The 22,367-nt window shown below is 39.4% G+C and overlaps 4 protein-coding genes across 4 annotated transcripts; 2 read left to right on the top strand and 2 right to left on the bottom strand.

The window, feature by feature from the left end:
• Positions 1-3,036: 3,036 nt before the first annotated feature.
• LOC121421896 (vegetative cell wall protein gp1-like) lies at positions 3,037-6,480 on the top strand. Its single transcript, XM_041616697.1, has 3 exons — positions 3,037-4,521; positions 5,297-5,549; positions 5,855-6,480. Exons 1-3 carry the CDS (start codon positions 4,357-4,359, stop codon positions 6,478-6,480), a joined length of 1,044 nt encoding a protein of 347 aa, XP_041472631.1. The 5' UTR covers positions 3,037-4,356.
• A 316-nt stretch (positions 6,481-6,796) lies between these two features.
• On the top strand, positions 6,797-9,893 carry LOC121421460 (52 kDa repressor of the inhibitor of the protein kinase-like). The gene is made up of 2 exons (XM_041616158.1): positions 6,797-8,941; positions 9,571-9,893. Exons 1-2 carry the CDS (start codon positions 7,710-7,712, stop codon positions 9,740-9,742), a joined length of 1,404 nt encoding a protein of 467 aa, XP_041472092.1. The 5' UTR covers positions 6,797-7,709; the 3' UTR covers positions 9,743-9,893.
• Positions 9,894-13,122: 3,229 nt separating this feature from the next.
• On the bottom strand, positions 13,123-16,152 carry LOC121421449 (52 kDa repressor of the inhibitor of the protein kinase-like). Its single transcript, XM_041616141.1, has 2 exons — positions 14,079-16,152; positions 13,123-13,449 (listed from the first exon to the last, which is right to left on the bottom strand). The coding sequence occupies exons 1-2, from the start codon at positions 15,308-15,310 to the stop codon at positions 13,278-13,280; spliced, it is 1,404 nt and encodes a 467-aa protein (XP_041472075.1). The 5' UTR covers positions 15,311-16,152; the 3' UTR covers positions 13,123-13,277.
• Positions 16,153-16,531: 379 nt separating this feature from the next.
• On the bottom strand, positions 16,532-19,988 carry LOC121421754 (vegetative cell wall protein gp1-like). The gene is made up of 3 exons (XM_041616553.1): positions 18,504-19,988; positions 17,472-17,724; positions 16,532-17,165 (listed from the first exon to the last, which is right to left on the bottom strand). Exons 1-3 carry the CDS (start codon positions 18,666-18,668, stop codon positions 16,540-16,542), a joined length of 1,044 nt encoding a protein of 347 aa, XP_041472487.1. The 5' UTR covers positions 18,669-19,988; the 3' UTR covers positions 16,532-16,539.
• Between the last annotated feature and the right edge of the window lie 2,379 nt (positions 19,989-22,367).

Here is a 22,367-nt window from a genome sequence, read left to right as displayed (position 1 = left end):
GGCAGTATCCACCTCCTTACAGCCACATGCGAATGCTTTGACAGCGGAGACGGTTCCTTTACCGAAAATATGGAAAATCAGCTATAGGCCGAATATGTACAACTGTAGTGGCGTACCCAAGATTTTCCAAGGGGGGGGGGGGGGGGCAAATTTGTCCGCCAAAAAAAATTGACAAGCAAAAAAGGGGTCTTCAACCACAATGAAAGGATTTCGTATCAGAAAAGAAATTGACAAGCAAAAAGGTCTTCAACCGCAAATAAAAGGACTTTTCGCACCAGAAAAAAAAATTACAAGCAAAAAATAAAGGCCTTCAAGTTCAAAGGGGGGGGGGGCAGGGGTACGTCCCTTGCATGAGTTGTGACTCGTCAAGGGGGCAGTCTGCCCCCCCCCCCCCCTTCCCCCTGACAAGCCCCATCACAAAATGCACTCCTTTATATACTGGGTGTTGAATGTAGGCCTACATTATTGTAGACGACAACACAATGCTCCGCGAGCCTATTTACGGAATCAAGCTTCATTTTAATGGAATATTTTGTCACCTGACAATTTTATATCTAAAAATTTGGCAGAACTTGAACACTTCAAATAATGTTACTTATCTGGTGGGGTTCACAATTTTTTTAGCAACACTGTATAATAGTATCAGTGAGGCAGTGGCCCATACATACGCAGGCAAAGCTATTGCTTTTATGCGAAGAATGCCAAATTGTATTTCAAACGTACATGTATCTGTTGATATACTTCTTTCTTTTTAATTAGCCTAATGTTCATAACATAATAATGAATGCACCTCCAATGTTCTCATCTATGGAATTTATTAAAATATATATCGACAAAGCGCAATCCCATCGGCCCAAACCATAATGTTTTTTAAGAGGCAGAAAAGATTAATTATCAAGATGATATCCGACCATCATACAAAAAAAAACACTTCAGCAATGGTTTCTTTCATCATTCATGTTAACATTCGTTTCATCGCAAGCCACAAATAACCCGACCAGGCGCGTACGCAAGGGGGGGTTTAGGGGGTTCAAACCCCCCCTTTTCGTTTCCTTTTTTTTTTTTTTTTTTTTTTTTTTTTTTTGCTTGTCTCCCCAGAGGTCGGTCTGGTAGACGCACGGTACCCCTACATAATAATGTATGACGCAAGAAATTGTAAGCACAAAAAGAGGGCGGATTACCAGCCCCCACCCCCCCCCCCCCCACCCTCCCCCGCTCAGCCTCAGCGGTGACCTTTTTCCGGAAAAACAGGTAACATGTGTCGCTAGTTATGCATGCGCGACTACATGTGGTCCACCCCGGCCTGGCGCGGCCCCCTGGCCGGGCTGACTGCACTGTGTACGTACGAACGTGTATTATGTTATAATACGTTACACCTCTAGTGGCGTGGAAGACGCAAGTAACTTTTGAACGGTATGTAAACCCCTCTTTAAAATTTTGAAGTTTAATCTTAAATTTTAATCTCTTATTTATTTACTTTCATAAGCACTTTAAATAGCCTTAGGTGTAGGAATCATACGAGAACGAGTCACTGTCAGGTTTAAATCATTGTAACAAATTCTACAATCATACAAGTTGCAATAATTCATGGTGGAATGCATGCATGCATGCGCATGTACAGTAGATCTAACTTGACTCGAGTAGGTCTAGATCTACTGCTGATTAACTGAATAGTATACGCCCACGGTCCACCGTACCGGCTGACGGCAGGTACATGCGAGAGCCTGACGCCCCGAGCGCTATATAGGCGTTCGGGTTGTCGTAGTTAACATACACCGTAAACAGCATAGATATTGGCTTGGCCCTATCAATCATCTAGTTAGATCTAGATCTAGTACTACTTATTTAATAGCATAACAAGACTAGTACCACTGTACCAGTAGAGTAGTAGATCTACTATTATTAGAAGTGACTATAGACTATATAGACAGTGAGTAGTGAAGTTGCAAAGTTGATTGTATTTGATTTTGACTGTGACAAAATAAATTCAAATTCAAAGTTCCCCCAAAGTTCAAACACGATCTTATTAAATTAGGTTATAATTGGGATTTTGGAATATCAACAACGTGCAATAACAAGTGCGTTTAAGCCAGCCCACAAGATATTTGTGGCAGAGCTACCAAGTCTCACGCATTATGCGTGAGACTCAAGCATTTTGGACTCTTGTTCATCCCCTCAAATCTCTGTCTCACGCAATTATCACAGCCTATCCCTATATACATTGTACACAATGTCTGTGATCTCACTCAGATTCACAGAAAATCTCACGCATAGCTGGTCTTTGAACTTGGCATCTCTGTGGTAAATTCGACAAACTTTTTCTTGATCTCTAGTTAGAAAGTGCTGCATTTCGTTTAAAAGTGGTTACACGACATTTGTAAACTTATGATTGGGATCAGCCTCGAAAGGCCAATGACCTACTGCTGAATCCCACAACCATTATCTCAATTTATTATGACAATCTGTCAATCTCTATCAAATGCTTCATTATTTATGGAAGTATGTACTCGCCTTATACGATTTTCGGTTTATATATCTATATTATGTTTATATATCTACAGATAGTCTTTGTATGTTTTTCAACAATATTTGTGGAAATAAATGAACTGAACTTAATTAAAATCAGTTAATACTATGTCTTAGTTTAATAAATTGAAAACGCATGAATAATTAAATTAATTTATAAATAAGGGAAAGAATTAAATAAGTGAATGAATATATGAAGAGTTTCATCGCAAAACGCATTAAGCGCAATTTTTGACATTTCTGAAGTAAGAGCTCCATCGGATAATACAAAATAATATATTTCAAATGAAACATTGCTCATTATATAAAGGATTTTTGCAGTTATGATTAAAAGTATTAGAAATTTTCTTATTATTTTCTTTATATTTCAGCAACCTAAATCTGAAATATCTCAAATCAACCAAAATGGATATATTGCAATGAAACTCTACATATGCATTATACTTTTGTCGTTTTGTTTCTTTTTCAGAACAAGGCAATACAGAGTTACAGAGTACTAGACTACTAGTAGTAGTGAGACGACTATATAGTGACAATATGCCGCAGGTATTTTGATTTTTTTTCCGTCTTCTTTTCCCTCTCGATACTATTAATACATGGATAACTTTGCTTCTTATACACACGGTAGCCCGAGCATGTTTTACTTTTAGATGCAGAACATTTTTTCTACCAATATAAATGTGTTGATGGAGGGAAGGGGGCAGCCTTTCGGGAATTGCCCGCTTTCTTTCATCACGTACTTACATGCATGCACGGTCTTTGATTGAAGTATCACCTTCAATCAGTATACTTAAGCGTCCCCCATTTTTTGACCAGAGCATTCAAATATTACATGTGTAAATCCTTCCCAGTGGTGTATTTATGGCCTAATTAAGGGGGGGGCACATGGATTCCCAATGGATGGGGTGCAGGGGAAAGCCCCCTAGAAGCTAAGAGCTTTTAGCAATTTTAACAACAGATTCTTGGGCCGCCATATATTGTCACTTTTAGTAAACACTGTTGGGGGGTGCCCCCTTGCCCCCACCATTTACTATGCCGTATGTTCAACATCCATCCATGTAAACTCAGATCATGCCGTGCATTTTGGCTTCAATTTACTATACGCTTCGAGTTTGACCCCAGTATATTACTCTTTCTTTTCTTAGCATCCAAGACCAAAGAAATCACGGAAGCGATTTCAACAACAAACCCTTTTTCACTTTGGTCTAGCACAATCTAGTGTCGGTGTTAAACGAGCGAGAGCGTGTTCAGGAGGTGAAGGTGCGTTTTGAAGCTAAAATCATTTTGCTAGAGGGCAAGTTCAAGGTTATTTCTAGGCTGGCGAAAGTTAATTTCTGAACAAAATTGACGTTAGAAAATGCAAAACTATTCTTGTCCCATGTGTAAAGATGGATAATGATTATTGCAGATAATAAGAATTTATGATTTTTTTTATTTTTGATTTAAATGAAGAAACTGTATAATAAATAGCATTTAAATACACAGGTCTAGAAATTGAAGTTGTGGAAAATGTGTTTATCGTCCTGATGTCATGTCCCCTGTGTAACGCCTGCAAAATAGCTTAACTTACCCTTTATAATATTTGAAGTAAGATGAATTAATAACCATCCGAAATACACTAACGCTTTATTATACTTACAAAGTTACTCTAACAATGTGAGCTTGCTGAATTTTATCATTAATTGTGGACATTTATTTAATCCATCCATATATGATCTACCAATCAATTGTACAGATGCAAAATTGACATGTGCTCTAAGAGTTTCTGCTTTGGAGTTGAATCGGAGAAATACAGAATACCAAATTTTCAAACAACGCTTGCTGCAAAACATGGATGCCGTCAACATGGTCCTACGACGGGATGTGCCGGGCGATGGAAACTGCTTTTTCCACTGTGTACTGGATCAAATGGGTCGACCTGGGATGGAATGTGGACCTAAGCGCAGAACGGCTTCAAACTTGAGAGCGGATGTCGTATCCTTTCTAGCTAACGTGGTTAGTGCGATTGTGTCAGTAGCAATTCAGATTTATCTTCTTTTTTTTTGTAAATGATAACGACAAATCGGGGCTTAATTTTCATTACTGCTTCTCTTCTAACATTTTAATGATTGTTTACAATGAGAGTATGATGAAGCAGTGGTAACGATAGAACAACATGAAAGGACTGATTTTTGGTGTGTGTGTTCCGCTTGTGCATAACTTAAAGCCATAATATTGTTTTGGTGGATTTGAATGACTTTCCATCAATCCTTGGAAAATTGCAGCATTTTCACTCCAGATATTAGTAAACAACCTAAAACCTAACCATAATTAATTTAGAAGGCATTTTAAAGTGAAATTAAATATGGCCCCCACTAGAGAGAGCTATGTACATAACTCTAAGGTAGATTTTTTGGAGCATCCCGAAAATGTAAATTTTATGCAATTTTCTATAACAATTTATGGTTTCAGACAAAACGATCCACATGGCTTTTATAGCTCGTACAACTCGATAAATAAAACCCCTTAATTTTCAACCATAACCCCAAACTATACTTCGTATTAAAAAAATAATAATAAAAAATATCTACCCCTGATAGAGAAACACAGTGTGAACTTGTAAAATTGGAAGGTGCATCATTTTAGTAGGCCTACATGTACCTTACCTATACAGTATACATTTCCACAGGTATTTAATTCTCTGGATCAAATTAGGAATTAATTTCCGATTTCCTTATGCATACATCACCTGTACTTGAGGTGTCATTGTTGTTGCTTCTATTTCTTTCAGGATGAAAATGACCCACTAAAACCTCATGTCACCGAAAGGTTTTTGTCTGAATCGAAGAAGGATGGGATTTGGGCTGACCACGTTATCATCCAGGCAATGGCGAGAATGCTCCACAGGGACATATGGGTGGTTACCAGTAGTGAGTCCATGACTGAAAGGGGGAACCTCATCGAGAAGATTCAAAGTGGATACCAAGGACAAGGAGACCCAATGCTTTTGGGTCATCTTGGCCAACTTCATTATTGGAGTTTAGGTAAGTGTTTTTTTTGGAGTGTGCAAAGACTTGGAACATACAAAGGGTGTAAGGTGGCCTAAAGGCCCTAAAGCGACAATAAATTCAGAAGCACCAAACAACAAGATTAGATTAAAAGCATTGGACAGAGATGCCACTTTTCAGGAAACTTTTAATAATAATAATAATAATAAAAAAATAATAATAATAATGATAAAAATAATGATAATAATAATCATCATAATAATACATGTGACTTTTAATGCGCCAAACCCAAACATATATATTAAAAAAAAATTAATATGTTTTGTATGTTTTGCCAACAGAACCAAAGTTGATGCCAGTGAGTGCAAATAACTCTCCATCACCATCTCCGTCGTCTGTGACCACACCACCAGCTCCGCCACCTGTGACCACACCACCAGCTCCGCCATCTCCGATCCCACCACCAGCTCCGCCATCTCTGCCACCTGTGACCACACCACCAGCTCCGCCATCTCCGCCACCTGTGACCACACCACCAGCTCCGCCATCTCCGATCCCACCACCAGCTCCGCCATCTCCGCCACCTGTGACCACACCACCAGCTCCCCCATCTCCGATCACACCACCAGCTCCGCCATCTCCGATCCCACCACCAGTTCCGCCATCTCCGCCACCTGTGACCACACCACCAGCTCCCCCATCTCCGATCCCACCACCAGCTCCGTCATCTCCAATTCCACCACCAGCTCCGCTATCTCCGCCACCTGTGACCACACCATCAGCTCCGCCATCTCCGATCACACCACCAGCTCCGCCATCTCCGCCGCCTGTTACTACACAACCAGCCCCGCCACGTCCACCGCATGTGACCCCACTACCCGCTCCGTTTGAAAATGATATTGGTTTGTTCATCGGCAAAAGAAGGGTAAGTTCATCTAAAATACTGCTTAATTTATTTGAAGGATAAAGTATGCTTATGCTCAAGGATTGCAGGATACCTGCACCTTGAACGAATAGCTATTGAAATGTCCGAAAATATGCGCGGTGGAAAGGGAGCATTTGTTGTGATTTTATAGAAAAAGACTGGTTGCGTTTTGTAAGCATTTATCTTATTTTTGGCAATTTTGATTTCTTTATTTTTATTTTTTTCTTTTTTTTGTTTAACGTGGGTAATGAGGAGGACAGTAGCTAACATGAATCCAAAAATCATTAATTTTGATAAGGTAAATTTCAGTGGACATCACTCTATGAATTGTAATGTTTTATTTCGACGCTCAGTATTATGAAGTTACATGACATTTTATATATCCATGTCAGGCTAAAAATGTCTATAATTGCACATAATTTTCTTTGTACATCTTACGGGGGAAATTGTTTCACTTGCTATTTTCATTTCTCTTTTGCTTCTTGCAGCTAGATGGTAATACTCAAGTTCGGCTCCTTCGCAGTATTTGGGTGCCAGGAAAACATCATCCTTTTCCACTGGACAATAAGCGAAACCTGAAATTTCAGCATCAGTGGCTCCAGCGTTGGCCTTGGCTTGCATATAGCGCGTCAAATAATGGTGCATTTTGCAAACATTGTGTGTTGTTAGCGCCAGATAATGTTCGAGGTCAGCGACTCCGAAAGTTAGTGACGGAGCCTTACACCAATTGGAAGAATGCTCTTGAGCACTTCGGAGCTCACGAACAAAATGAGTACCATAAGACATGTGTGGAAAGTGCGTGTCGCTTACTGAAAATAGCTGACAAGAAGGAGACATCAATAATACATCAAGTGGACAAATCAGCAAAACAAAAAGTGGAAGAAAATCGCAAAAAGATTCGCCCCATCATAGACACCGTAGTATTATGTGGAAGACAAGGACTTGCCCTCAGAGGGCACCGAGATTCTGGCCTGATAAGTACAGACGAAGAACCATTGGCGAATGAAGGTAATTTTAGAGCTCTCCTCCGTTATCGGGTGCAGGCTGGTGACCAGAGTTTGAAGACGCACCTGGAACAGTGCAATAAAAATTCTTCGTACCTTAGTCCACGGATCCAAAACGAGATAGTAAACTGCTGTAACACCTACATCCGAGACAAAATTGTAAAACGGATAAATGCTGCCCAGTGCTTCTCCGTATTGGCAGACGAAACTACCGATGTGTCAAGCGTGGAACAGTTTTCCCTGTGTGCGAGATACGTTGACGAAAAGATGTGCGTTCGTGAAGACTTTTTGCAATTCGTACCTGTGTATAACCTAACAGGAAAGAATCTTGCAAATGTACTGACGGAGAGTCTGGAAGGGTATGGGATCAACCTCCAATACCTCCGTGGTCAAGGTTATGACGGGGCAGCAGCCATGAGTGGGAGATTTAAAGGTGTACAGAGTCACATTTCAAAAGAGTACCCCAATGCCCCATATGTGCATTGTGCGGCACACAGTCTTAACCTCGCGGTGTCGGGGTCATGTAATGAACGTCCGATAAAAAACTGTATGGGAACAATAGAAAGTGTTTACAGCTTTCTTAATACTGCCAAGCGTCAAGCTGTACTGAAAGAAAGTGTAGAAACAATGAAAGCAGGGTCTCCTAAACCACGTGTGGAGAAACTTAAACAACTGTGCCACACAAGATGGATAGCCAGACATGATTCGGTACTAACATTTTTAGAGTTGCTTCTTCCAGTAGTAGATTCACTGGAGTCTATTTCAGAGTGGGAAGACAGAGTCTCCGCTACAAATGCTTCCCAACTTCTTTGCGCTATTAGGCATTCAGAGTTTATAGTATCACTTCACGTAATTGCAGAAGTCTTTTCAAAGAGCCTGCCCCTTTGCAGAGACTTACAGAAAGAAGCGACTGATCTTGCTGCTGCGATGTCATCCGCACAAATACTAGTACAAGCTCTAGTGGAGATGCGAAGCAAAGCAGACATAGACTTTAATGACATATTTCTACGGGCTACCAAGACATGTGATGCCATCGGAGTGACTATCAATCTTCCAAGACTTGCAGGAAGACAAGCACAACGATGTAACGTACAAACAAACTCACCAGAAGAGTTCTTCCGAATTGCTGTCTTCCTACCATTTGTGGACCATTTCCTAAGCGAACTAAATAGCAGGTTCTTAAGTCACAAGACCCTCCTTACAAGCTTCATGTGCTTGTTGCCGTCAGAAGAATCTCTGAAGGTTTCTGCGAGGCCATCACGCGAGCAGTTAACTCAGTTAGAAACTCTTGTAGACAAGTATTCATTTGATGTTGGCACTCACCATCTTGGGGCTAAAGGAGAACTAGAAATATGGTACCGTGTAGTCTCACAGTTAGAGAATAAACCCAAAAATGCACTGGAAGCACTCATTCGATGTGATCCCATTGACTTGCCCTCTATACATACCCTGCTCAAACTTCTTGCAACCCTCCCTGTCTCAACAAGCTCCAGTGAAAGGTATGCTTTTCATTTTAATTCATTAATTCTTAATTTGTATTATATGTCTGTCTTTAATTTGAAGGGATAGGCCATAGGGTATCTTTTGCGAGCACAAGTTACGTTTTTAGAAAAAGAGAGCTTGCATTTCCCAGGTATCAAATAACGGGAATTTAATTGTGTCCCCAGCCTTTCGTTTTTGTCCCACGGCACTGTTTAAAAGATGCACATTTGTAAAGAGTGTCATAGCCGTTAAAAAAATGAAAAAAAGGAATGATTTATTTCGAGTTTTTACTTTGGAATAGTCATGATTTCATCTTTTGACATGGTTTGTAGGTTTGATGAGTTTTTTGGATATCAAATAATTGGTCTGAATTGCTACGATGTAATTGAACATCATGGTCTTCATTCTTCAAAAAGAAAACAATAACATACTCACAATTTAAACATTCTGCTCTTTAAGATATTCTGACTGTCGAAATGACATTTGTTTTTAAATTAAAGCTAATACTTTTCGGTTTGCGTGCTCATGATATAAAAACATGGAACGAGAAAGTTACATGATAAACATTAAACTATTAATGTAAGCAGTATTATGCCTATGCAGTTAAAGTGAATGAATGCACGTTTCTTTTATTTTTCTTTTGCAGATCGTTTTCAACAATGAAAAGAATAAAAACATATCTCAGGAATACTATGGGTCAAGATCGCCTTAACGGCTTAGCATTGCTTAACATCCATCGTGAGATCTCCATCAATACCGATGAGATATTAAGTCGGCTTGCCGAAGAGGCACCAAGACGAATTAACTTGAGAATCTAGAGTAAGTATTTCATATTTATTGTTTTCATTAATTTGTTTGCATACTTTTTTGTTTTGCGTGCTTGTCTCACCGGAGGTCGGTCTGGTCAAGGAGTTATCGGGCAAGCGCCTGATAACTCTTTGGTCTGGTTACGGACAGTTCCCCTACCCAATAATGTATATGACAGCAATAATGAACAGAATCTCATGTTTCCGACGAAAAACACAGAAAAAATTTCCGCTCGCTTCGCTCGCTCCATTTTATTATATCTTTTATTTCCGCATGTCGCCGTCATGATCACGGTATCGCCATTAACAAGGCCATACATGATTATCATGATGTATACTTATGAATACAAGTGAACCAAGACAAAGACATACGTTTTCTTACAAAATATGTTTTACCAATATGAAAACCAAAATGACGGAAAACGCTAAAATGTCGGTTAGCTCGCTCCGCTCGCTCATAATAATTTATGAAATTCCATAAGTATCTAGTCTCCTATTCAAGGCCGTATTATGAGTGTTACGAATAGAAGGACATGTAGCATCGACTAATATTTGATTTACTAACAAACTATTGACAAGAAATGTATGTTTTGACGGGAAAACGCGAAAATTTCGGCTCGCTCACTCCGCTCGCTCGTAATCATTTATGAAATTTCTTAAGTTTCTAGTCTCTTGATCAAGGCCATATCATGAGACTTACGAGCAGAAGGACATGTATCATCAACTAATATGTAATCATTACCAACAAGCTATTGAGAAGAATTGTATGTTTTGACGGAAAACGCAAACATTTCGGCTCGCTCGCTCCGCTCGCTCGTAATTATTCATGACATTTCTCAAGTTTCTAGTGTTCTGATCAAGGCCATATCATGAGTGCTACGATCCGAAGGACATGTAGCATCGACTATGATACCAACAAACTATTGAAAAAAGGTTATGTTTTCAACGCAAAAACGAAAACATTTCTGCTCGCTCGCGGGTCATGACCGCACTGTTACATACCCCATCCCCACTTAAATGTTACTGTCTTATTTGCAGCGCTGAAAAAAAGGAAAAAAAATCATCACCTCCCCCCCCGCTCATCACTTTTTAGAGACTGGGCGGGAGATTTAAAAAAAAAATCAGCTCGAAAACCCCCCCCCTTTCAAAAATCCTGCGTACGCGCCTGAACCCGACTATATCGGCGCCGTAACACAAAGGTTAGCGATTAATCGCTAAATGAAATGACCAATCAAGATCCTCATTGCATGCGCATTTTGCTAAGTAGACTGAATATGAACCAATCAGAATTGTTCTTTGAAATTAGCGATCAATTGCTAACCTTTGTGTTACGGGATACATGTACTTGTATGCCATTAGATAATGAGATTCCCGCCATTGTCCAACCTTAATCATCCTAACTTTCATATTCCGTCCATTAACAATTAACCCACTGCACAGTCTGGCAGATATAACACAGAACTTTGTTTTATAATAGCGTTTTTTTTCTAATAAAATTGTAGATTAATTTTGATTGGTAATACAAGATGTTCAAGCATCAACATCGAATTTGATTGATGTGTTTGCGACGCAGTCAAATCCCAAATGCAATGATTAGGGTATTTTATGGAAATGGGTAGGAGCATTACGTGCGGGGGCGGTAGTATTAGAAAAATATTACACTTGTAATAAAGTAATGAATATATAAATAAGTTAGATACTAAAATTAAATGTTATGAATGTACAGAAGAGGATCATAATGGGGAGGTTGTAGGTAAAGCCATATTTCATTTATTTTGTGCCGTATTCACAAGTGATACACGTTACATAAGATCTAATGATAGATTATACCTGTAGAATTATGCTTCGATCCGTAAATTTTTGCCCATTGCGCCTCGTTGTAACAAAGATTTGATATCGACCGCCAACAAAACCTTGATTTTAGCCGTGTTGGCGTTTCACAAAGCTGTATGTAAGTTACGAGCGACTTTACGAACGACTGCTGTCCCTTTCTTAGGATCTAAATCAACACCTATGAAAATATGATACGAAAAGAAAGGGTAACCAGTCTCCAGAAAAGTTGCTCGTAACTTACACAAGCAGCTTCTTCAATGCATAAAACACCCACCAACATGACCAAGGACTGTACACTGTAAAAACTGTGGTGTTAAAACTGACACCAGTTGGTGTTAATAGAGGATCACACCCTGAGGTGTTAAAACTACACCCTAGAGATTGAACATAACACCAAAGAGTGTAAATATAACAACCAAAGGTGTTGTAATAACACATATGGGTGTAAAACTAACACCACCAATTTAACACCGGTGTAAAACAACTGGTATGGTCCTCTATGTACACCGGTTAACACCACGTTTTTTGCTGTGTAGCTTTAACATTGGTGGTATACAGGCGCGTACGCAGGATTTTTGAAAGGGGGGGGTTTTCGAGCTGATTTTTTTTTTAAATCTCCCGCCCAGTCTATAAAAAGTGATGAGCGGGGGGGGGGAGGTGATGATTTTTTTTCCTTTTTTTCAGCGCTGCAAATAAGACAGTAACATTTAAGTGGGGATGGGGTATGTAACAGTGCGGTCATGACCCGCGAGCGAGCAGAAATGTTTTCGTTTTTGCGTTGAAAACATAACCTTTTTTCAATAGTTTGTTGGTATCATAGTCGATGCTACATGTCCTTCGGATCGTAGCACTCATGATATGGCCTTGATCAGAACACTAGAAACTTGAGAAATGTCATGAATAATTACGAGCGAGCGGAGCGAGCGAGCCGAAATGTTTGCGTTTTCCGTCAAAACATACAATTCTCCTCAATAGCTTGTTGGTAATGATTACATATTAGTTGATGATACATGTCCTTCTGCTCGTAAGTCTCATGATATGGCCTTGATCAAGAGACTAGAAACTTAAGAAATTTCATAAATGATTACGAGCGAGCGGAGTGAGCGAGCCGAAATTTTCGCGTTTTCCCGTCAAAACATACATTTCTTGTCAATAGTTTGTTAGTAAATCAAATATTAGTCGATGCTACATGTCCTTCTATTCGTAACACTCATAATACGGCCTTGAATAGGAGACTAGATACTTATGGAATTTCATAAATTATTACGAGCGAGCGGAGCGAGCTAACCGACATTTTAGCGTTTTCCGTCATTTTGGTTTTCATATTGGTAAAACATATTTTGTAAGAAAACGTATGTCTTTGTCTTGGTTCACTTGTATTCATAAGTATACATCATGATAATCATGTATGGCCTTGTTAATGGCGATACCGTGATCATGTCGGCGACATGCGGAAATAAAAGATATAATAAAATGGAGCGAGCGAAGTGAGCGGAAATTTTTTCTGTGTTTTTCGTCGGAAACAAAGAGATTCTGTTCATTATTGCTGTCATATACATTATTGGGTAGGGGAACTGTCCGTAACCAGACCAAGGAGTTATCAGGCGCTTGCCTGGTAACTCCTTGACCAGACCGATCTCCGGTGAGACAAGCACGCAAAACAAAAAATGTATGCAAACAAATTAATGAAAACAATGAATATGAAATACTTACTCTAGATTCTCAAGTTAATTCGTCTTGGTGCCTCTTCGGCAAGCCGACTTAATATCTCATCGGTATTGATGGAGATCTCACGATGGATGTTAAGCAATGCTAAGCCGTTAAGGCGATCTTGACCCATAGTATTCCTGAGATATGTTTTTATTCTTTTCATTGTTGAAAACGATCTGCAAAAGAAAAATAAAAGAAACGTGCATTCATTCACTTTAACTGCATAGGCATAATACTGCTTACATTAATAGTTTAATGTTTATCATGTAACTTTCTCGTTCCATGTTTTTATATCATGAGCACGCAAACCGAAAAGTATTAGCTTTAATTTAAAAACAAATGTCATTTCGACAGTCAGAATATCTTAAAGAGCAGAATGTTTAAATTGTGAGTATGTTATTGTTTTCTTTTTGAAGAATGAAGACCATGATGTTCAATTACATCGTAGCAATTCAGACCAATTATTTGATATCCAAAAAACTCATCAAACCTACAAACCATGTCAAAAGATGAAATCATGACTATTCCAAAGTAAAAACTCGAAATAAATCATTCCTTTTTTTCATTTTTTTAACGGCTATGACACTCTTTACAAATGTGCATCTTTTAAACAGTGCCGTGGGACAAAAACGAAAGGCTGGGGGCACAATTAAATTCCCGTTATTTGATACCTGGGAAATGCAAGCTCTCTTTTTCTAAAAACGTAACTTGTGCTCGCAAAAGATACCCTATGGCCTATCCCTTCAAATTAAAGACAGACATATAATACAAATTAAGAATTAATGAATTAAAATGAAAAGCATACCTTTCACTGGAGCTTGTTGAGACAGGGAGGGTTGCAAGAAGTTTGAGCAGGGTATGTATAGAGGGCAAGTCAATGGGATCACATCGAATGAGTGCTTCCAGTGCATTTTTGGGTTTATTCTCTAACTGTGAGACTACACGGTAACATATTTCTAGTTCTCCTTTAGCCCCAAGATGGTGAGTGCCAACATCAAATGAATACTTGTCTACAAGAGTTTCTAACTGAGTTAACTGCTCGCGTGATGGCCTCGCAGAAACCTTCAGAGATTCTTCTGACGGCAACAAGCACATGAAGCTTGTAAGGAGGGTCTTGTGACTTAAGAACCTGCTATTTAGTTCGCTTAGGAAATGGTCCACAAATGGTAGGAAGACAGCAATTCGGAAGAACTCTTCTGGTGAGTTTGTTTGTACGTTACATCGTTGTGCTTGTCTTCCTGCAAGTCTTGGAAGATTGATAGTCACTCCGATGGCATCACATGTCTTGGTAGCCCGTAGAAATATGTCATTAAAGTCTATGTCTGCTTTGCTTCGCATCTCCACTAGAGCTTGTACTAGTATTTGTGCGGATGACATCGCAGCAGCAAGATCAGTCGCTTCTTTCTGTAAGTCTCTGCAAAGGGGCAGGCTCTTTGAAAAGACTTCTGCAATTACGTGAAGTGATACTATAAACTCTGAATGCCTAATAGCGCAAAGAAGTTGGGAAGCATTTGTAGCGGAGACTCTGTCTTCCCACTCTGAAATAGACTCCAGTGAATCTACTACTGGAAGAAGCAACTCTAAAAATGTTAGTACCGAATCATGTCTGGCTATCCATCTTGTGTGGCACAGTTGTTTAAGTTTCTCCACACGTGGTTTAGGAGACCCTGCTTTCATTGTTTCTACACTTTCTTTCAGTACAGCTTGACGCTTGGCAGTATTAAGAAAGCTGTAAACACTTTCTATTGTTCCCATACAGTTTTTTATCGGACGTTCATTACATGACCCCGACACCGCGAGGTTAAGACTGTGTGCCGCACAATGCACATATGGGGCATTGGGGTACTCTTTTGAAATGTGACTCTGTACACCTTTAAATCTCCCACTCATGGCTGCTGCCCCGTCATAACCTTGACCACGGAGGTATTGGAGGTTGATCCCATACCCTTCCAGACTCTCCGTCAGTACATTTGCAAGATTCTTTCCTGTTAGGTTATACACAGGTACGAATTGCAAAAAGTCTTCACGAACGCACATCTTTTCGTCAACGTATCTCGCACACAGGGAAAACTGTTCCACGCTTGACACATCGGTAGTTTCGTCTGCCAATACGGAGAAGCACTGGGCAGCATTTATCCGTTTTACAATTTTGTCTCGGATGTAGGTGTTACAGCAGTTTACTATCTCGTTTTGGATCCGTGGACTAAGGTACGAAGAATTTTTATTGCACTGTTCCAGGTGCGTCTTCAAACTCTGGTCACCAGCCTGCACCCGATAACGGAGGAGAGCTCTAAAATTACCTTCATTCGCCAATGGTTCTTCGTCTGTACTTATCAGGCCAGAATCTCGGTGCCCTCTGAGGGCAAGTCCTTGTCTTCCACATAATACTACGGTGTCTATGATGGGGCGAATCTTTTTGCGATTTTCTTCCACTTTTTGTTTTGCTGATTTGTCCACTTGATGTATTATTGATGTCTCCTTCTTGTCAGCTATTTTCAGTAAGCGACACGCACTTTCCACACATGTCTTATGGTACTCATTTTGTTCGTGAGCTCCGAAGTGCTCAAGAGCATTCTTCCAATTGGTGTAAGGCTCCGTCACTAACTTTCGGAGTCGCTGACCTCGAACATTATCTGGCGCTAACAACACACAATGTTTGCAAAATGCACCATTATTTGACGCGCTATATGCAAGCCAAGGCCAACGCTGGAGCCACTGATGCTGAAATTTCAGGTTTCGCTTATTGTCCAGTGGAAAAGGATGATGTTTTCCTGGCACCCAAATACTGCGAAGGAGCCGAACTTGAGTATTACCATCTAGCTGCAAGAAGCAAAAGAGAAATGAAAATAGCAAGTGAAACAATTTCCCCCGTAAGATGTACAAAGAAAATTATGTGCAATTATAGACATTTTTAGCCTGACATGGATATATAAAATGTCATGTAACTTCATAATACTGAGCGTCGAAATAAAACATTACAATTCATAGAGTGATGTCCACTGAAATTTACCTTATCAAAATTAATGATTTTTGGATTCATGTTAGCTACTGTCCTCCTCATTACCCACGTTAAACAAAAAAAAGAAAAAAATAAAAATAAAGAAATCAAAATTGCCAAAAATAAGATAAATGCTTACAAAACGCAACCAGTCTTTTTCTATGAAATCACAACAAATGCTCCCTTTCCACCGCGCATATTTTCGGACATTTCAATAGCTATTCGTTCAAGGTGCAGGTATCCTGCAATCCTTGAGCATAAGCATACTTTATCCTTCAAATAAATTAAGCAGTATTTTAGATGAACTTACCCTTCTTTTGCCGATGAACAAACCAATATCATTTTCAAACGGAGCGGGTAGTGGGGTCACATGCGGTGGACGTGGCGGGGCTGGTTGTGTAGTAACAGGTGGCGGAGATGGCGGAGCTGGTGGTGTGATCGGAGATGGCGGAGCTGATGGTGTGGTCACAGGTGGCGGAGATAGCGGAGCTGGTGGTGGAATTGGAGATGACGGAGCTGGTGGTGGGATCGGAGATGGGGGAGCTGGTGGTGTGGTCACAGGTGGCGGAGATGGCGGAACTGGTGGTGGGATCGGAGATGGCGGAGCTGGTGGTGTGATCGGAGATGGGGGAGCTGGTGGTGTGGTCACAGGTGGCGGAGATGGCGGAGCTGGTGGTGGGATCGGAGATGGCGGAGCTGGTGGTGTGGTCACAGGTGGCGGAGATGGCGGAGCTGGTGGTGTGGTCACAGGTGGCAGAGATGGCGGAGCTGGTGGTGGGATCGGAGATGGCGGAGCTGGTGGTGTGGTCACAGGTGGCGGAGCTGGTGGTGTGGTCACAGACGACGGAGATGGTGATGGAGAGTTATTTGCACTCACTGGCATCAACTTTGGTTCTGTTGGCAAAACATACAAAACATATTAATTTTTTTTTAATATATATGTTTGGGTTTGGCGCATTAAAAGTCACATGTATTATTATGATGATTATTATTATCATTATTTTTATCATTATTATTATTATTTTTTTATTATTATTATTATTATTAAAAGTTTCCTGAAAAGTGGCATCTCTGTCCAATGCTTTTAATCTAATCTTGTTGTTTGGTGCTTCTGAATTTATTGTCGCTTTAGGGCCTTTAGGCCACCTTACACCCTTTGTATGTTCCAAGTCTTTGCACACTCCAAAAAAAAACACTTACCTAAACTCCAATAATGAAGTTGGCCAAGATGACCCAAAAGCATTGGGTCTCCTTGTCCTTGGTATCCACTTTGAATCTTCTCGATGAGGTTCCCCCTTTCAGTCATGGACTCACTACTGGTAACCACCCATATGTCCCTGTGGAGCATTCTCGCCATTGCCTGGATGATAACGTGGTCAGCCCAAATCCCATCCTTCTTCGATTCAGACAAAAACCTTTCGGTGACATGAGGTTTTAGTGGGTCATTTTCATCCTGAAAGAAATAGAAGCAACAACAATGACACCTCAAGTACAGGTGATGTATGCATGCATAAGGAAATCGGAAATTAATTCCTAATTTGATCCAGAGAATTAAATACCTGTGGAAATGTATACTGTATAGGTAAGGTACATGTAGGCCTACTAAAATGATGCACCTTCCAATTTTACAAGTTCACACTGTGTTTCTCTATCAGGGGTAGATATTTTTTATTATTATTTTTTTAATACGAAGTATAGTTTGGGGTTATGGTTGAAAATTAAGGGGTTTTATTTATCGAGTTGTACGAGCTATAAAAGCCATGTGGATCGTTTTGTCTGAAACCATAAATTGTTATAGAAAATTGCATAAAATTTACATTTTCGGGATGCTCCAAAAAATCTACCTTAGAGTTATGTACATAGCTCTCTCTAGTGGGGGCCATATTTAATTTCACTTTAAAATGCCTTCTAAATTAATTATGGTTAGGTTTTAGGTTGTTTACTAATATCTGGAGTGAAAATGCTGCAATTTTCCAAGGATTGATGGAAAGTCATTCAAATCCACCAAAACAATATTATGGCTTTAAGTTATGCACAAGCGGAACACACACACCAAAAATCAGTCCTTTCATGTTGTTCTATCGTTACCACTGCTTCATCATACTCTCATTGTAAACAATCATTAAAATGTTAGAAGAGAAGCAGTAATGAAAATTAAGCCCCGATTTGTCGTTATCATTTACAAAAAAAAAGAAGATAAATCTGAATTGCTACTGACACAATCGCACTAACCACGTTAGCTAGAAAGGATACGACATCCGCTCTCAAGTTTGAAGCCGTTCTGCGCTTAGGTCCACATTCCATCCCAGGTCGACCCATTTGATCCAGTACACAGTGGAAAAAGCAGTTTCCATCGCCCGGCACATCCCGTCGTAGGACCATGTTGACGGCATCCATGTTTTGCAGCAAGCGTTGTTTGAAAATTTGGTATTCTGTATTTCTCCGATTCAACTCCAAAGCAGAAACTCTTAGAGCACATGTCAATTTTGCATCTGTACAATTGATTGGTAGATCATATATGGATGGATTAAATAAATGTCCACAATTAATGATAAAATTCAGCAAGCTCACATTGTTAGAGTAACTTTGTAAGTATAATAAAGCGTTAGTGTATTTCGGATGGTTATTAATTCATCTTACTTCAAATATTATAAAGGGTAAGTTAAGCTATTTTGCAGGCGTTACACAGGGGACATGACATCAGGACGATAAACACATTTTCCACAACTTCAATTTCTAGACCTGTGTATTTAAATGCTATTTATTATACAGTTTCTTCATTTAAATCAAAAATAAAAAAAATCATAAATTCTTATTATCTGCAATAATCATTATCCATCTTTACACATGGGACAAGAATAGTTTTGCATTTTCTAACGTCAATTTTGTTCAGAAATTAACTTTCGCCAGCCTAGAAATAACCTTGAACTTGCCCTCTAGCAAAATGATTTTAGCTTCAAAACGCACCTTCACCTCCTGAACACGCTCTCGCTCGTTTAACACCGACACTAGATTGTGCTAGACCAAAGTGAAAAAGGGTTTGTTGTTGAAATCGCTTCCGTGATTTCTTTGGTCTTGGATGCTAAGAAAAGAAAGAGTAATATACTGGGGTCAAACTCGAAGCGTATAGTAAATTGAAGCCAAAATGCACGGCATGATCTGAGTTTACATGGATGGATGTTGAACATACGGCATAGTAAATGGTGGGGGCAAGGGGGCACCCCCCAACAGTGTTTACTAAAAGTGACAATATATGGCGGCCCAAGAATCTGTTGTTAAAATTGCTAAAAGCTCTTAGCTTCTAGGGGGCTTTCCCCTGCACCCCATCCATTGGGAATCCATGTGCCCCCCCCTTAATTAGGCCATAAATACACCACTGGGAAGGATTTACACATGTAATATTTGAATGCTCTGGTCAAAAAATGGGGGACGCTTAAGTATACTGATTGAAGGTGATACTTCAATCAAAGACCGTGCATGCATGTAAGTACGTGATGAAAGAAAGCGGGCAATTCCCGAAAGGCTGCCCCCTTCCCTCCATCAACACATTTATATTGGTAGAAAAAATGTTCTGCATCTAAAAGTAAAACATGCTCGGGCTACCGTGTGTATAAGAAGCAAAGTTATCCATGTATTAATAGTATCGAGAGGGAAAAGAAGACGGAAAAAAAATCAAAATACCTGCGGCATATTGTCACTATATAGTCGTCTCACTACTACTAGTAGTCTAGTACTCTGTAACTCTGTATTGCCTTGTTCTGAAAAAGAAACAAAACGACAAAAGTATAATGCATATGTAGAGTTTCATTGCAATATATCCATTTTGGTTGATTTGAGATATTTCAGATTTAGGTTGCTGAAATATAAAGAAAATAATAAGAAAATTTCTAATACTTTTAATCATAACTGCAAAAATCCTTTATATAATGAGCAATGTTTCATTTGAAATATATTATTTTGTATTATCCGATGGAGCTCTTACTTCAGAAATGTCAAAAATTGCGCTTAATGCGTTTTGCGATGAAACTCTTCATATATTCATTCACTTATTTAATTCTTTCCCTTATTTATAAATTAATTTAATTATTCATGCGTTTTCAATTTATTAAACTAAGACATAGTATTAACTGATTTTAATTAAGTTCAGTTCATTTATTTCCACAAATATTGTTGAAAAACATACAAAGACTATCTGTAGATATATAAACATAATATAGATATATAAACCGAAAATCGTATAAGGCGAGTACATACTTCCATAAATAATGAAGCATTTGATAGAGATTGACAGATTGTCATAATAAATTGAGATAATGGTTGTGGGATTCAGCAGTAGGTCATTGGCCTTTCGAGGCTGATCCCAATCATAAGTTTACAAATGTCGTGTAACCACTTTTAAACGAAATGCAGCACTTTCTAACTAGAGATCAAGAAAAAGTTTGTCGAATTTACCACAGAGATGCCAAGTTCAAAGACCAGCTATGCGTGAGATTTTCTGTGAATCTGAGTGAGATCACAGACATTGTGTACAATGTATATAGGGATAGGCTGTGATAATTGCGTGAGACAGAGATTTGAGGGGATGAACAAGAGTCCAAAATGCTTGAGTCTCACGCATAATGCGTGAGACTTGGTAGCTCTGCCACAAATATCTTGTGGGCTGGCTTAAACGCACTTGTTATTGCACGTTGTTGATATTCCAAAATCCCAATTATAACCTAATTTAATAAGATCGTGTTTGAACTTTGGGGGAACTTTGAATTTGAATTTATTTTGTCACAGTCAAAATCAAATACAATCAACTTTGCAACTTCACTACTCACTGTCTATATAGTCTATAGTCACTTCTAATAATAGTAGATCTACTACTCTACTGGTACAGTGGTACTAGTCTTGTTATGCTATTAAATAAGTAGTACTAGATCTAGATCTAACTAGATGATTGATAGGGCCAAGCCAATATCTATGCTGTTTACGGTGTATGTTAACTACGACAACCCGAACGCCTATATAGCGCTCGGGGCGTCAGGCTCTCGCATGTACCTGCCGTCAGCCGGTACGGTGGACCGTGGGCGTATACTATTCAGTTAATCAGCAGTAGATCTAGACCTACTCGAGTCAAGTTAGATCTACTGTACATGCGCATGCATGCATGCATTCCACCATGAATTATTGCAACTTGTATGATTGTAGAATTTGTTACAATGATTTAAACCTGACAGTGACTCGTTCTCGTATGATTCCTACACCTAAGGCTATTTAAAGTGCTTATGAAAGTAAATAAATAAGAGATTAAAATTTAAGATTAAACTTCAAAATTTTAAAGAGGGGTTTACATACCGTTCAAAAGTTACTTGCGTCTTCCACGCCACTAGAGGTGTAACGTATTATAACATAATACACGTTCGTACGTACACAGTGCAGTCAGCCCGGCCAGGGGGCCGCGCCAGGCCGGGGTGGACCACATGTAGTCGCGCATGCATAACTAGCGACACATGTTACCTGTTTTTCCGGAAAAAGGTCACCGCTGAGGCTGAGCGGGGGGAGGGTGGGGGGGGGGGGTGGGGGCTGGTAATCCGCCCTCTTTTTGTGCTTACAATTTCTTGCGTCATACATTATTATGTAGGGGTACCGTGCGTCTACCAGACCGACCTCTGGGGAGACAAGCAAAAAAAAAAAAAAAAAAAAGGAAACGAAAAGGGGGGGGTTTGAACCCCCTAAACCCCCCCCTTGCGTACGCGCCTGGTGGTATATATATATATATATATATATATATATATTATATATATATATATATATATATATATGGGCGATTCCACACTAGAACTTCAAAAATATCATAAATTTCAACATGCTTTCAATAAGTCATAAGTAGTGTAATATTTTACTATGATACCTAAATTTTATGAAAATTATGAGTTTTAACCAAAAGTGAAGACAGATATAGTTTTTTTTGGGGGAGAACAATGGAATTTTAAATTTTCAATAATTTTGCTCATTGAATAGTCAAGTACAAATTCCACCTGAAACAATTATTTGCAAAGCAAGAGAAGATTGAAAATATTGCAGGTCAATAGAATAATATATCATTGATGG

The sequence above is a fragment of the Lytechinus variegatus genome, chromosome 9, assembly GCF_018143015.1.
Source record: "Lytechinus variegatus isolate NC3 chromosome 9, Lvar_3.0, whole genome shotgun sequence".
NCBI lineage: Eukaryota > Metazoa > Echinodermata > Echinoidea > Temnopleuroida > Toxopneustidae > Lytechinus > Lytechinus variegatus.
Note: the sequence above shows the minus strand (reverse complement) of the source record. Positions and strands in the feature narration are given on the sequence as shown.

What these genes read in the sequence shown, in the direction of transcription:
- LOC121421449 (XM_041616141.1), bottom strand. Translation starts at nt 15,310, where the DNA reads ATGTGCGTTCGTGAAGACTTTTTGCAATTCGTACCTGTGTATAACCTA. An exon ending in TCAACAAGCTCCAGTGAAAG is followed by an intron (nt 13,450 to 14,078) that starts GTATGCTTTTCA and finishes TTTCTTTTGCAG; the next exon opens with ATCGTTTTCAACAATGAAAA.
- LOC121421896 (XM_041616697.1), top strand. Translation starts at nt 4,357, where the DNA reads ATGGATGCCGTCAACATGGTCCTACGACGGGATGTGCCGGGCGATGGA. An exon ending in TATCCTTTCTAGCTAACGTG is followed by an intron (nt 4,522 to 5,296) that starts GTTAGTGCGATT and finishes TATTTCTTTCAG; the next exon opens with GATGAAAATGACCCACTAAA. An exon ending in ACTTCATTATTGGAGTTTAG is followed by an intron (nt 5,550 to 5,854) that starts GTAAGTGTTTTT and finishes TTTTGCCAACAG; the next exon opens with AACCAAAGTTGATGCCAGTG.
- LOC121421460 (XM_041616158.1), top strand. Translation starts at nt 7,710, where the DNA reads ATGTGCGTTCGTGAAGACTTTTTGCAATTCGTACCTGTGTATAACCTA. An exon ending in TCAACAAGCTCCAGTGAAAG is followed by an intron (nt 8,942 to 9,570) that starts GTATGCTTTTCA and finishes TTTCTTTTGCAG; the next exon opens with ATCGTTTTCAACAATGAAAA.
- LOC121421754 (XM_041616553.1), bottom strand. Translation starts at nt 18,668, where the DNA reads ATGGATGCCGTCAACATGGTCCTACGACGGGATGTGCCGGGCGATGGA. An exon ending in TATCCTTTCTAGCTAACGTG is followed by an intron (nt 17,725 to 18,503) that starts GTTAGTGCGATT and finishes TATTTCTTTCAG; the next exon opens with GATGAAAATGACCCACTAAA. An exon ending in ACTTCATTATTGGAGTTTAG is followed by an intron (nt 17,166 to 17,471) that starts GTAAGTGTTTTT and finishes TTTTGCCAACAG; the next exon opens with AACCAAAGTTGATGCCAGTG.